A 14714-nucleotide genomic window follows, 5' to 3' on the forward strand; every position below is an offset into this window, starting at 1 on the left:
AGCGGATGGATGGAATCCAAACGCACCTAGATCACTGCAATGACAGATACACCATGAGAGGAGAATGTTGTACCCTTCTGTTTCACAGTGTGTGCCTCCATCTTTATTCCCCACAAGCCCAGATGGCCCCAAGAATCTACAGCGTTTGTACACGTAGAGGCACACCAGCCATGTTCTCCATCGATTTCATAAGATGCTATTTCGCTCTCCTTTGTTTTTTGCGACCCCATTGACTGTGTAATCCATGGGACGGATACGGTCAAGCCTCCATGATCTCCCACTGCTTAAGGTAATGTTAATGGAGGAGTAAGAAACAAGCTTACCATCACCACTAATCTACCACCAGCACCCTCCATGGCTACATGTCATGTGAGACCCACCGCCCCCCGTCCCATTCGTCCTCCCCCAATTCCACCACACAACGGTCCTCCGCTCGCTCTGCCCGTACCGTACTGTTCACAAGGGGGGCGCCCGCCGCCGGCGCTGACCGGAGCGATCCGCCTCCCCGACTACCGGCCGCGGCGAGGAGATCCCGGCTGATCTCCGGTTCCCAGACGCACCTGTCCGGCGCGCCAGCGGGAGGAGGAGGCGTCGGTCGATCTCTGCGGGGTAAAGACGCGAGCTTGAGCCTGCCTGACTTCTTGCTGGCGGCGGGGGCGAAGGGGAGGGCGGGGGCGGCAGCGGCGGCGATGCTGCGCCGGAAGTCGCCGTTCGCGGCGGCGCCGGCGGCCGCCAAGCAGGGGGAGGGGGAGGAGGCGCCCGCGCGCAGGCCCGGCGCGCCGCTCTCGCTCGCGGGCGTCCTCGTCTCCATCTTCCTCGTCGCCATCTTCCTCTACAACGAGGACTCTGCCGTCGTCAAGGCCCCAATCGCCGCCGACGCCGGCGCCGGGGACTTCCCGCTCGCCGGGGCCTCGCGCGCCAGGTCCGCCCCCGACCTCCACCTCCTCCACGAGGTCAACTCCCGCCCCCAGCAGCAGCAGCAAGAGGGGAGCGACGAGGAGGAGCGGCGTCGCCATGTGGAGCAGGTGGAGAGCGGGAGGAAAGCGAGCGACAGCGACAGCAACAGGGTGGATGCGCCCGCGAGAGCAGACAAGCGCGCCGCCCCGGCCATGACGGCGACCACCACGCCTCCTCCCAGTCCCAGCAGCGGCGGCAACACCACCAGCAGCAGCAGCAGAGCAGCGGTGGCGGCGCCGGAGCCGCCGGCGTGCAACCTGTACCAGGGGTGGTGGACGTACGACGCGGAGGCGTCGCAGGTGCCGCTGTACCGGGAGCCGGAGTGCGAGTTCCTGACGGAGCAGGTGACCTGCATGCGCAACGGCCGGCGCGACGACTCGTACCAGCGGTGGCGCTGGCAGCCCTCCTCCTGCGACCTCCCAAGGTACCGCCCACGACCACCGTCGCCATTGCCGCGCATCCATCCCCAACTCAATTCATCAGTCCAAGTACAGATCTCAACTCAAAAATCTCGCTGCAGGTTCGACGCGCGGGCGCTGTTGGAGCGGCTGCGGAACAAGAGGCTGATGTTCGTGGGGGACTCGCTGAACCGGAACCAGTGGGAGTCGATGGTGTGCCTGGTGTCGTCGGCGATCCCGTCGCGCGCCCAAAAGTCCCTGGTCAAGTTCGTCGGGCCCAACGGGTCGCTCAACGTGTTCAGGGCGGCGGAGTACAACGCGACGGTGGAGTTCTACTGGGCGCCGTTCCTGGTGAGCTCCAACTCGGACGACCCGCAGGCGCACAGCGTGGCGGACCGGGTGATCGCGTGGCGGTCCATCGCCAAGCACGCCCGGCACTGGCGCGCCGCCCACTTCCTCGTCTTCAACACCTACATCTGGTGGCTCAACAACTTCGAGATGAAAGTGCTGTGAGTCCCTCCGTCCTCCGTCCGTCCGAGTGCCACTCCCGCCATTGCTGCTTGGTCCAGTGATGAAGATCGGTGTGAGTGATGAAGATGATGGAATGGTGATGGGTGTTGCAGGAAGAATCCGAGGGCGATGCCGGAGAAGTACACGCTGGTGGACCGGCCGGTGGCGTACAAGGAGGTGCTCAAGACGTGGGCCAAGTGGGTGGACCGGCACGTCGACCCCGGCCGGACCAAGGTCTTCTTCATGGGCATGTCGCCCAACCACGGCGTGTAAGTCACTCAATCACTCACTCACTCACTCATCAGCTCTCGATCAGTACTACTAGCACTTCCAACTTGTTCATTGCAAATGGTGGATTGCGTTCCCCATTTTCCGGCGATTTCTTCTGGAGCAGTGCTATGGGGACGATAAAGTTTGGACGACTTGTGCACGACGGTTAAATCCAGCCGAAGAATGTCGAGCACAGCCCAGCAGCGGCCGCTGGATCCCTCGATCGTGCAGTTATCGTCCAAACACTGTCGTGTGTGAAGCATTTTCGTTTCTTCTGGGTTGGTAGCGGCGTCGGTCACGGGCGGGGCTGGGATTCCAAAACAAACAGGCTTCTCGGGCAGTGCTAATCCCCTTGGGGTACTAGACTATTGTATTGCCAATTTGTTTAGTGATGGCACAAATCTTGGGCAGTGGTTTCTTGTGGAAGGGATTTTGACCATGGCCACGGGTGAAGGGTAAATAATCTTGATCTCTGACTGAGCGAATGGGTGGCACGTGCTTCACATTAGGTTAGCTTCCAGCACCAACCACGGTGCCAGAGCCAGAAACTTCACAGGAGGGAGGGGAGGCATAAATCCGTAGAACCAGCACAAAATCCATCGGAGTGTAGCCGTGATGGGCGCGCACAGAGCAGTGTGCATCCGACTGCTTGTGATCAATGCGTGCGCGTACTGGCACTGGCATAAGTATAGTGAAATTAATGCCTGCATGCATGCATCTCTCCATGACAGTCCCCACTAACCTACTCCAAGAACGTTAGTACTACTGGTAGTAGTAAGGGAAGCCGTCCAAGCCCACTTTAGCAGCGACCCCTCCGTCGCTTTCTTTCCCCGTTGATGGGTCCGTCAAGCGAGTAGCCACGTTCCAAACAATGGGTCCGTCAAGGGAGTAGCCACGTTCGGAACAGCTGTGCAGCTTGATCGCTGGAGAGAAGCAGATCACGCCATGTTGCCTGCATAAACCAAGTTGAGCTTCATGTGATGTGCCGTACCGTTTTGGTCGATTTTTGCTGGCTACTTCCGCTTTTAATAAGAAATAATGATTCCACACACACGCAAATGGCATCGACAAGCACGTGAACAACATTATTCCACCAAAAGCAAGCAAAGAAACAAACAAGCATGTGCTTGGCAGCCCGTGTGTGTGTGAGGCAAATCATGGCGATGGCAACCTAGCCTAACCTAACCTGCATCATGAGCGACAACACCTGGATCTCGCCATTGCCGGCGCCGGCGGCGGAATCTCAGCTCCTCACCCACCTTGGACCTTGCATTGCATGCTCTGCTCTTCTACTAACACAGCTGTGGAGATCTCTCTTGGTCTGATGAATTGTAACCTGATGAAACGTTCTATGTATGTATGTGCGTGCAGGCCGGACGCGTGGGGCGGGGGGCCGGGAGCGATCAAGTGCGCGATGGAGACGCAGCCGATCCTCAACCACACGGGCCCGCTCTACATCGGCACCGACTGGCGGCTGCACGGCGCGGCGGAGGCGGTGCTGCGCTCCATGCGCCGCGTGCCGGTGCACCTCGTCGACATCACCGCGCTCTCCGAGTTCCGCAAGGACGCGCACACCTCCGTGCACACGCTGCGGCAGGGGAAGCTGCTGACCCCCGAGCAGCAGGCCGACCCGCGCACCTACGCCGACTGCATCCACTGGTGCCTCCCGGGCCTCCCCGACACCTGGAACCACTTCCTCTACGCCCAGATCGTCGCCGCGCCTCCGCCGGCGCAAGCGCAGCCCCTACTGCAGTCGTCGTCGTCGTCGTAGCACGTAGCCTAATTAGTAGTTGTGCTCTACTCATCTTCTTCTTTTTGTCTCCGGGTTTTCTATCTTTTTTCTTTGTGTAATCAACCAATCTGTTTTCAAGCTGTGAGTAAGTAATTCTTTTGTTGAAGCACGAAAGGCTTGCAAATGTGTTTTTGTATGGAGTGGCAGGATGATGAAGGGTGAAATAGGAACATGGACCACTGCTCTGGTTAACTAGTAGTTGGGCCATTATTCCTGTTCTTGTTTTTCGTCCGTGGCTCAATGATTATTCCTAGGGAAAAAGGTAGTTGTATATCAAGAAACCAGAGGAAGCAACAACACAGGTGACGTGAAGTCAGTTTCTCCGGCGCGGCGAGTCCCCATCATGAATATACGCAATCATCATTTTGTAACCAGCGTCATGGCTGCAACATCAGCGTACTTCCATTGAGTTTTGTTCGAGACACCAACATGGGTATGATGCTAGGGGTGGGGGCAGCAGTGGCCACCACTGGCACTAGCATAGCATAGCATTTGTGAGTTCTCGGATGGGAGCGGCCAGCTTGCATCACCCCGGAGATCCTCATAATTAAGAGGGGCCTGTTCCAAGCGGTCCAGTTGAATCTTCTGCCCGCGGCTTTACGCTCCCAACCACGGCGTGGCCAAACAGTGGCAGGGCCTACAGCACATGCGCAGAAAACAACCCTAACCGACACCAAACATACACTAATATCTGCTCAAAACATGTGTGAAATATCTTATATTGTGGGACATAGGGACTGCAACTTATGATATCAAATATACTAGTCCTGTTCGAACAGAAATAACCGGTGAATCTCTAATAGATATCAGATCAAACATGCTGTAAAACATCCGGGTAAAAAGCAAAAGATACAATTTTATTCTGAAGGTCACTAATTTGACGTATCGAGTGAGCGACGATAGATCTGATGTACTATGTTCCACTGAAATCCTAGAGCGTCTTCTCCTTTTATCATTCCATGCTAACATTTGCCTATACAAGCAACAGGAGTAAAAGACTCATCGAAAAGGTACTCGGGCACTTTTCTTCTCTTTCACAGATTGCATAATAGGTTTGCTTCCTTCTCCGAAAGCCCAGAAAACGGGGTGCCATGCCTGAAACGCGTGGGCCTTGAAAACTGCCGCAACATCTTCATCTGTCGGTTTCTTCTGGTAGCTTAACATTTCCGAAATGTATCAGCTCCATCTCGTCTTTCCAAATCTGCGGGTCAAATCACAAAGGCAATTATCAACCCAAGCACAAGAAAAAAAAAAGATCAGATAACACAAGCAGAAAAGGTGTGAAGTACATACGTTGTGTCGGAATTCAATCCTGATGTGAGGAACATTTGTCTGGTGGATGTCATTGCCGTCGGGACCTCTTTTATAGTAGTTTCTACCAATCCAGTGTGACTAGATAAAAAAAAAGGCCAGAGCTTAGAGGGAGTCCATGAGTTGGGTTATGTAAGAACAGAGGAAACTGGCAAATGAATGTACAATGCATACCTTCAGCCTATGAGAGAAACCGGACTGGTACACAGAATTCCTGGCTATTTCACACAGGTCACATGAACTAAGCTTCCACAGCTGCCACAAGTAACGGTCGATCAAGAATTAGGCAGGTCCAAGTGGGCACAGAACAGAGCACATAGTGGTAGGGGAGCAAAGGAATTTACCGAAGCAGCAACACTGTATTCTTCAACCAGAGGTTCTTTTGTTAGGTGAATTTGCAGAGGGTCGTCAGTTGAGAGGGAGACATTCAGGCCTCTTAAGAAAAATGTTGGGAAAGGGTTCCGGTGGTAGTCAATGAACAATGAGTTGTTGCTCAAAGGAGACATTGCAAGACCAATCTGATTGCAGGCAAAGAAATATGATTAGTTTCTTCTGAATAATGTCCTTAAAAGATACATAGAAAATGCCAGTGCTAACCTGAGCAAGATAATACAAGTACTGGAGGACAGGGGACTTCTTTAGATTCACCCCGTGAGCAATATTGTGAGAAGTGAGAAATGCTGCAGCAAGATGATCAATATCGCCAGCCTGAAGACAATAATCATTAAGACAACGTGTTCAATTCAAATGCAGAACACTGTCAAAAAGTTCAAAAACAGAAACGTATACAAGATGCAGCATGGATATACCTCCCCACAGTGTGGACGAAGTTTGATCGTTGTCATGCCCTTGGAGTCACGAAGCTGCATACGAAGTGTTCTCTTGGTGTTAGTTTTCAAGTTTTTAGTATTAACTGAGATATGGGCACATAATGCCATTACCTTGTTCAGTGTGTAGAGGTTAGCATAGCAATAGTATACATAATATGCATAGGCTGGATTGAAAACATTAGTCCATTGCTCAGGTGTCGGCATGTGTTTTGTTGGGCGCCTTTCTGGTTTGCTTTCATCATCCACCAAATCTAAACCAACAACCTGAAGATAATAGCATGAGAAACAATGATGGCTGGAGAGAAATGTCATGAATGGTTTACAAGAGAATAATAGTGTCAATTCACTGAGCTTTGAGGGCCCTCTTAGTGGAAGAAATTTGGAAAAACATCCTGCTGACTGATGGTTTTATACTGCAGGCCGGTAACTTTCTCAAGATTGTCCACACTTTTTCTACTAAAGTAGAGAACAAGATTGATCTTTCAAGCATTGGTCAATAAATTTTTCTTTAATAAGACACACAAGTCAGTTGCTTTTTCTATTTCATACAATTGCAAGATGACTAGATTAGTGTTGAAAGCCACATCAACATAACGCAGACAAGTAACAAACATGTAAAGTGCTTCCACTGACCTGTTCTAAGAAAACGTGCAGTTGAGGATGTGAAGAAGGATCAACAGTTACTTCAAAAAGTGGAAGAAAAATGTTGTCAAGGAGGTTCTGGAATGAATTAATCGTGCCCATCTCCCTGTATACATTGTAAATCCGAGGAATCTGCAGAGAAAATTAAACACCACATCAGTGCAACTATTCCAGTTAAAAAAAAGTTAAATGCAACAAGTGATTTATGTTGCAGTCCGGTTTTAGATAAAGGATATACATTGATTAATGAATATGTTAGAGTGAATATAGAAATTGGAAGGCCAGAAATACTGAAGAGGACAACATAGAGCCATTACCTGGATTAACCAAACAACATTCTCGCTGTACAATTCGTTATTCACTATCCAACTTGCCATCTGATCCCACTCACTTTTCTTTCTCCCATAAATAGATATTCGGTACTCAGCCATCTGATAAAGATAATTCGATTATGAGCATTAGCCACAGCCATATAGTAAAAAAAAAAGGGCTAGATCAATGTGTAAACACTGCTTGTACATGAGTAGCCAATATTTCCGCATTAAAAATTGAAAATATGAAAAGAACTAATTCTAACACTGGACAAATCAATAAAGAAAGAAGGAATCACCTGATATTTGCTTGCTTCAAGGTCAGCAAACACTTCTTTAGTTAATTCAGCGAGGAAGCGGCCTAGCAATAAGACAGGATAATAGTTAACAAAATTGTATGTTTACAGTCAACGTTTGCGGTAATTCTAATGCAGGATATAAGTTTAACAGTAGTACAACAGCTGAAATAAGAGAAATGAAAAAGAGAGTATAGCGATTAACGTTACACATTCAGGCAACAAGACAAAACATATGTGCACCTTGAATAAGGTTGTCCTGCTTAAGAAAGATCTCCCTGAGACGAGACTGGCCACATGGATTATATTTCAGATTGAACTTGTCAAAACGGTGAAATGTACTCTTATCAGCATGCACGTCCAAGAGATCAACATTGAGGTCATACCTATGAGAGAGTAAACAGGTTACTACAAAAAAGGTAACAAGAAGATAAATAACAGCACCATCAGATAAAGGATTTCAGTTACCCAGTCAAGTCCAAACTCTCGAACACCTCCTTAAGAGTCAAATAGGTCCCATCTCTAAAAATCACAACCTACATAAATGAAATTTTGGAGCATAGGTCAAGTGCAGGAAATTATGTCTCAGGTTTATTGCTAGGTGAGTAAACAGCAACAATTAGGCAAGAAGAAAGTGGATGTACCTCATCTGGTTCTTTCTTCAATTTTGACTTAATAAACCTCAAAAGATGCTTCTGGTTCATGCATGCAGAGTGATGAACATGAGTATCAACCTTCCTAACATTGTAGAAGTCCCTGTGTGGTGCAGCTTTCTGGGCAAGCAGCTCTCTATCGGCATTGACCATCAAATGAAGATTAAATTTCTGAAATTACACAAGCATGAAAACAGACGTCAATGTGCAGAATAAAATAGCTTGTGCATGTGACGTCATCAAGTTCTCAATGAGATTTATAAATCAAGCTAGCTTCACAGGCCAGTCTGGAACACATTCAATATATGCAGGCAACAATAGAGCAAATGTTTGGAAGGAACAAGGTACAAAAGAATTACTTGCTCTAGAAGATTTAAACGGTGATGACAGACGGTTCGGATATCCCCAGCAGCCAATACACGAAGGATATAATGCATATCAGTAAAGAAGGTGGTAGCATCAGCAACAGGAAACAGTCTTTCTTTAGCTGCATCAACAAAGACAATGTGATGATCAACATGCCCCAAACTAAGAAAATCACGAGAAACTAGAAGAAATGAAATGGTTTTCCACTCACAATCTTTACTGGGGTACAGATGAACAACACCATCAACCATTTCAAAGTGATGCTGAAAGAAGGGAAAACAATATTTTAGGGGAAAGGAAAGCAGATATATGTGTAGCCAGTCATTATACGCATACCTAGAGAAATGCACTTACTTCAGTTTTGGTCTGATGTTCATAGTTGAACGGGTTTGGGTTAGGTTTCGGGGTACTAGGATCAGTTATTATTTCCTTCTCCCATGGAGCAACTTCTTCTCTGAAGATGTACTTCTCTCGTAGCTCAAGACATTTTTGAAGAACTTTGTACGCTTCAATTTCATCATGAGAAGGAGTTTCTGAGGCAAAATCAAGAATAAGTACGAGTAGCAACATGTAAGCAAAGAACACTAGCTACAATAGATTTTATTCTAGTGATCGAGGTCAACACAATCAAGCTGATGCTATATATACATAAAGGAATGCGCAAAGATGGCATGCACTGAACAGTGATGTTCGAAAACAACAAAGCTGGAAGATATAATGAGACAATCAACATTGGGCCGAAATTATTGAACAAACAGATATAAGGAGAAAAAGCATACCAACAGCTGTGATATTGATCCTACTGAAAGTTTCATGCTCAGGTTCCTTTCGAAGTATATCAGCTGCTACTGGATTTAGCTGGATCCCATGTAGACTGCCAGTTGCACTGTGAGATCTAATCATGCTCGTTGATGGTATGTCCCCATTCTGATCTGCTTTAACAGGAACCGGGTCTGATCCCTGTGAAATTTCAGACAATGTTAGTCTATCAAGTACAGACATAACTAAGGTATATTTGCAAGTAGAAAGTTGTTCCTGAGCATGAATTTTGAGGAAATACAACAAAAAGGTTGCAGAGAAATACATATCTAAACTCTAAAGGAAAAGAAACAATTTAGTGTGTGAGCTACATGCAACTTAACCTTACAAGCTTTTCTTGATTAATTCATATGACTCACACCAATACCTTATACCTATATACAAGGAAGTAAACCTCATAAAGTTGTGTTGGTAGACATGTTTTCATTCAAAGCTCCACTTAATAACAATGAAATTAGTGAAGATCCTTACAAACCCAACATGTTGTCATTCAGAAAACAAATTATCCACAAAAGTAAGCAGCAAGCGCTGCTTGTCAAAGAATATGCATCTTGAACTTACAATAGCTCCATTTGTGCCAACGTAAACAGCATCATCATTTTTGGAATCCGGCTCGAGATCAACATCCTCGTCTGAGTCTTCGATGCTCTCAAATGTGCTGACAGCAGGAACAGAGGATTTTGGTGTCGTTGGTCTAACCAGAGACCCAACTCTTTTGTTCGCAGCTGGAGATATAGTGGGCTTGCCTGAGTGTGTGGTAAAAAAGGCCAACATTAGCATAAAACGTCATATGAAATGTCTTGCAGATTACAGCTGTTACAAAACATGTTTTCTGGAGTTCAGTGCTCAAAACTGCAAGTGAGGCCATGTCACAATACACACTATACACTACTGTGTCTGTTTCAATTGTTTTGTCACTACACGTGAAACCATATTTGGAAACACCGAAAAGAGCTTATATAAGTTGTTAATGAACTGGATACATTTCCCGGATGCATTTGTGGAGCAACTCAAGTTTTGCCAGAGCTGAAACCCTACATAAATCTGAAGTGTACGGTATGCGAATAGGACCTAGGTAAGTGGTGAGTACTGGGCCACAATGGAATGGATAAATTAACCCGGCCGACGCTAACACCGCTATTGGTCGGGAAAAAAATCACCGCCACTGACGAACTGCATCCTAGCGCACGGAACTACTGAACAAATCACGTGGCGGGATCAGGCTTGTGAATAATCGATGCCTCGCACTACCACAAGCGCGCATATACCGCGCCGATCACATGGCATAGGGCGGGGATGCAGGAATCAGGAGGGCGGTGCGTACCCTCTCGGCCGGTGTGGAGCGGAGGGAGCCCCGGCGGGATGGGGAGGGTGCGGCGATCGTGGTCCCGGTGCGGGGGAGGGCCGTCGTCCTCCTCCTCCGCGTCCTCCCTGTCGCAGTCGCTGTCCTCGGCGCCGTCGGGGAGCAGGCGGGCGCGGCGGCGGTGGTCGCGGTCGAGGGAGCGGGCGAAGCGGAGCAGCTGGTCGAGGGTCTTGCGGTGCATGTAGTAGGCGGACGCGGCGGCGAAGGTGGCGCCGACGAGCGCCGCGACGGCCAGGTGGAGCGCGTAGGACGGGGAGGGCTCCATGGCGGCGAGGCGGGGGGTGGGCGACGGTGATGTGAGAGGAGCCGAGGGAGGCGGCGGCGGGGGCGCGGTTATATGAGGGGGGACGGGCTAGGGGAGCTAGGGGAAGGAAGGGCGCTGGCTGACCGGTGGGCCCCGGCTGCTGCGCACGGGAGTGGGGTTTCGTGTGCGCGTTCCCTTGGAGACACCTTGGAGTATATCCATCGTCCACCTCGGAGAAAAATGCAGCATATCCATCGGCTGTATTACTACCACTATTTTGTAATTTTTCTTGGCTACTCTTACAAATGACTGAGTTGATGATGATGATGTATCTGTCATCCGTCATTTCTAACCATCCGATTTGTATCTAACGCACGAGATAAGTTTGGAGTATTATTAAAATCTACCCCCGTCACTTTGCTTCACATTTGCAGAAAACTTCTCAGGCTTTTATACTAGCCTAGCGCACAGAAACTTTGTTAGTTGGTGTAAATAAGAGCATCTATAATCGGACTTAGCAAATCGGACCCCTCAAACGCCTGCAGACGTGACCGAACGCGTCCGCGGACAGTGACCGGTTATGGATGCTCTAACCATGCGTCCAGGAATATTTGTAGCAGATGTACCATATTGTACTCGCCAAATAGAAACGTGTATGCACATTACATGCCTTGGTTTGGTTCAGTGTTGTTTGCGCAGTGAAGCGGTGATTTATGCATATAGAGAAAAAAAAAGAGGAACATATTGGGGGAAACTTTGCTTTTGCTCGTGGAGGTACAACACTCAGATTTCAGTCCAACAAACTCGGTACGTGTGTCGGAAGTGGTACACAAACAAAGCATGGTGGACGATGAAACGTGACAAGAGGACGACACATGTGAGCAAGCGGTCAGTTAATTTCAGAAAGGAAGGGAGACAACGTGTGCATCTTGAGTACGACCACTTCAATAAATACTGGAAGTCATCAATTGTTTATTTTCTGCCCCGTTCGTTGAAGAACAAGTGTCAAGTTCTTTTTTACAGGAAAAACGACTTTATTTCTCAAGCAATAGATAAGTCATGCAAGTGAGAAATAAAATCAGAGATAGACTCATCCCAAACACTAGACGATTTAGTACTATAGCAATATCTAGCTAGTTCATCTGCCGTAGCATTCGCTTCTCTGAAGCGGTGTGTGAAGATCACTTCGCAAAATCAGTTGATAAGTCTTGGCACTCTGCCAATAATGCAGCAACAAGTCCTAGGTAATTGTCTGGTTGTTTGATCGCGTCCACTGCAAAGCTACAGTCTGATTCCACTTGCACGCTGTTACATCCAATCTGTTGCGAAAAAGATGCATCCACATTTATCTTGACAGCCCCCCTACTAGGCTTCTTCCACATGAAATCACCATTCCGATTCGTATGCTTTTGACTCTATGCTCTGAAATAATTAGTCGCAAGTACTCATATAGAAATCGTTGTTCGTTCTGGCGTTTGAATGGTTTCTCCTTTGATGAACTCTCGCCTTTGCCACCATATATACCAGGCCGCCACCATTAGCAGTTCAGGATTTGGTACCTCAGTTGAGCCTCTTTCCGTCCTGGCTAACACCTCCAGCGTGATCGATCCTGATCTATCTTGAGCCACTGCGTGCCGCGCAGTCTCACTCAGTCCCAAAGCTCTCTGGACATCTCTTGCTCTACGACAGGTGAAAAGACAGTGTTGAATATCTTCATGCCCCACCCGACAAATTGGGCATTGCGTAGCACATGGGACATGGCGCCCAGTCAAAATTCCATAGCAAGGAAGAGAGCCGCGAAGAACCTTCCAGGCGAAGTGCTTGATCTTCCCAGGGATACATAGGTTCCAATTAGTCTTCCATATGGGGTTGATCTGGGCGTTACCTTGGCCATCCGGTCGCACTAGTCTGCCTCCAAATTGATGTTCAAACTTCCTGTGATAAGAAGACTTGACAGAAAATGTTCCCGACCTTGTATAATTCCATGCCACAAAATCATCTATACCTTGTACATGTAGGGGTATTTGCAATATTCGATGAACATCCACAGGTGAAAAATTATCCCTAATTAGCATTTCATCCCATTGGCCTGAGTGTGGATCAATAAGGTGTTGGGGAACGTAGCATGCAATTTCAAAAAAATTCCTACGATCATGCAAGATCTATCTAGGAGATGCATAACAACGAGAGGGGGAGAGTGTGTCCATGTACCCTTGTAGACCGAAAGCGGAAGCGTTATGTTAACGCGGTTGATGTAGTCGAACGTCTTCACGATCCAGCCGATCTAGCACCAAACGTACGGCACCTCCGAGTTCAGCACACGTTCAGCTCGATGACGTCCCTCGAACTCTTGATCCAGAAGAGGGTCGAGGGAGAGTTTTGTCAGCACGACGGCGTGATGACGGTGATGTGATCCATGCAGGGCTTCGCCTAAGCACTATGATGATATGACCGGAGGTGTAAACTATGGAGGGGGGCACCGCACACGGCTAAGAGAAATCTTGGTGTGCCTTTGGGGTGCCTCCCACCCCCATATATAAAGGAGGGGGGAGGAGGCGGTCGGCCTAGAGGGGGCGCGCAAAGGGAGGAGTCCTACTAGGACTCCCAGTCCTAGTAGGAAAGGATTCCCCCTTCCTTTCCGGAGTAGGAGAAGGAGGAAGGAAGAGAGCAAGAGGGAGAAGGAAAGCCCCCCCCCCACCCCTAGTCCAATTCGGTTTGGATAGGGGGGTGCGTGCGCCACCTCCCGACCGCTACCTCCTCTCTCCACTAAAGCCCATGTAGGCCCAATAACATCCCGGGGGGTTCCGACAACCTCCTTGTACTCCGAAATATATTCGAAACTTCCCGAAACCATTCCGGCGTCCGAATGTAACCTTCCAATATATCAATCTTTATGTCTCGACCATTTCGGGACTCTCCTCGTCATGTCCGTGATCTCATCCGGGACTCCGAACAAACTTCGGTCACCAAAACACATAACTCATAATACAAATCATCATCGAACGTTAAGCGTGCGGACCTACGGGTTCAAGAACTATGTGGACATGATTGAGACACATCTCCGGTCAATAACCAATAGCAGAATCTGGATGCTCATATTGGTTCCTACATATTCGATGAAGATCTTTATCAGTCAAACCAATATGTAGGAACCAATATGAGCATCCAGGTTCCGCTATTGGTTATTGACCGGAGACGTGTCTCGGTCATGTCTACATAGTTCTCGAACCCGTAGGGCTCGCACGCTTAACGTTCGATGACGATTGGTATTATGAGTTTATGTGATATGTTGTATCGAAGATTGTTCGGAGTCCCGGATGTGATCACAGACATGACGAGGAGTCTTAAAATGGCCGAGACATAAAGATTGATATATTGTACGACTATATTCGGACACCAAAAGTGTTCCGGAGAAGTTTCGGATAAAACAAGAGTGCCAGAGGGTTACCGAAACCCCCCGGGGAACTAATGGGCCTCGATGGGCCCTAGTGGAGAGAGAGAGGGGCCGGCCAGGGCAGGCCGCGCCCCCTCCCCCTGAGTCCGAATAGGACAAGGAAGGAGGGGCGCCCCCCTTGCCTTCCTGAGGGAGTCTCGGACTAGGGGGTGTCCGGATAGCCGAACTACCATCATCGGCCGGACTCCAAGACTATGAAGATACAAGATTGAAGACTTCGTCCCGTGTCCGGATGGGACTTTCCTTGGCGTAGAAGGCAAGCTTGGCGATACGGATATGTAGATCTCCTACCATTGTAACCGACTCTGTGTAACCCTAGCCCTCTCCGGTGTCTATATAAACCGGATGGCTTTAGTCCATAGGACGAACAACAATCATACCATAGGCTAGCTTCTAGGGTTTAGCATCCTTGATCTCGTGGTAGATCTACTCTTGTAACCCACATCATCAATATTAATCAAGCAGGACGTAGGGTATTACCTCCATCAAGAGGGCCCG

General features: G+C 48.7%; 2 protein-coding genes across 3 annotated transcripts; one reads left to right on the forward strand and one right to left on the reverse strand.

The window, feature by feature from the left end:
* Positions 1-360: 360 nt before the first annotated feature.
* LOC123043530 (protein trichome birefringence-like 28) lies at positions 361-4147 on the forward strand. 2 transcript variants are annotated; one of them, XR_006419286.1, is made up of 4 exons: positions 361-1381; positions 1478-1864; positions 1979-2244; positions 2404-3477. XR_006419286.1 is itself a non-coding variant. In XM_044466012.1 (4 exons), the coding sequence occupies exons 1-4, from the start codon at positions 690-692 to the stop codon at positions 3904-3906; spliced, it is 1635 nt and encodes a 544-aa protein (XP_044321947.1). In that variant the 5' UTR covers positions 372-689; the 3' UTR covers positions 3907-4147. The 2 variants fall into 2 exon arrangements, 1 of the variants encoding a protein (XP_044321947.1); XM_044466012.1 differs by lacking the exon at positions 2404-3477 and adding an exon at positions 3507-4147 and having other exon boundaries at positions 372-1381; positions 1979-2134.
* Positions 4148-4671: 524 nt separating this feature from the next.
* Positions 4672-10844, reverse strand: LOC123043531 (probable AMP deaminase). Its single transcript, XM_044466013.1, has 19 exons — positions 10480-10844; positions 9717-9901; positions 9116-9296; positions 8691-8869; positions 8548-8599; positions 8330-8457; positions 7962-8141; positions 7786-7853; positions 7561-7703; positions 7321-7382; positions 7028-7141; positions 6702-6842; positions 6180-6332; positions 6048-6101; positions 5836-5946; positions 5583-5756; positions 5413-5493; positions 5221-5319; positions 4672-5128 (listed from the first exon to the last, which is right to left on the reverse strand). Exons 1-19 carry the CDS (start codon positions 10781-10783, stop codon positions 5060-5062), a joined length of 2478 nt encoding a protein of 825 aa, XP_044321948.1. The 5' UTR covers positions 10784-10844; the 3' UTR covers positions 4672-5059.
* Positions 10845-14714: the final 3870 nt, after the last annotated feature.

This window comes from Triticum aestivum, chromosome 2B (genome assembly GCF_018294505.1).
Source record: "Triticum aestivum cultivar Chinese Spring chromosome 2B, IWGSC CS RefSeq v2.1, whole genome shotgun sequence".
NCBI lineage: Eukaryota > Viridiplantae > Streptophyta > Magnoliopsida > Poales > Poaceae > Triticum > Triticum aestivum.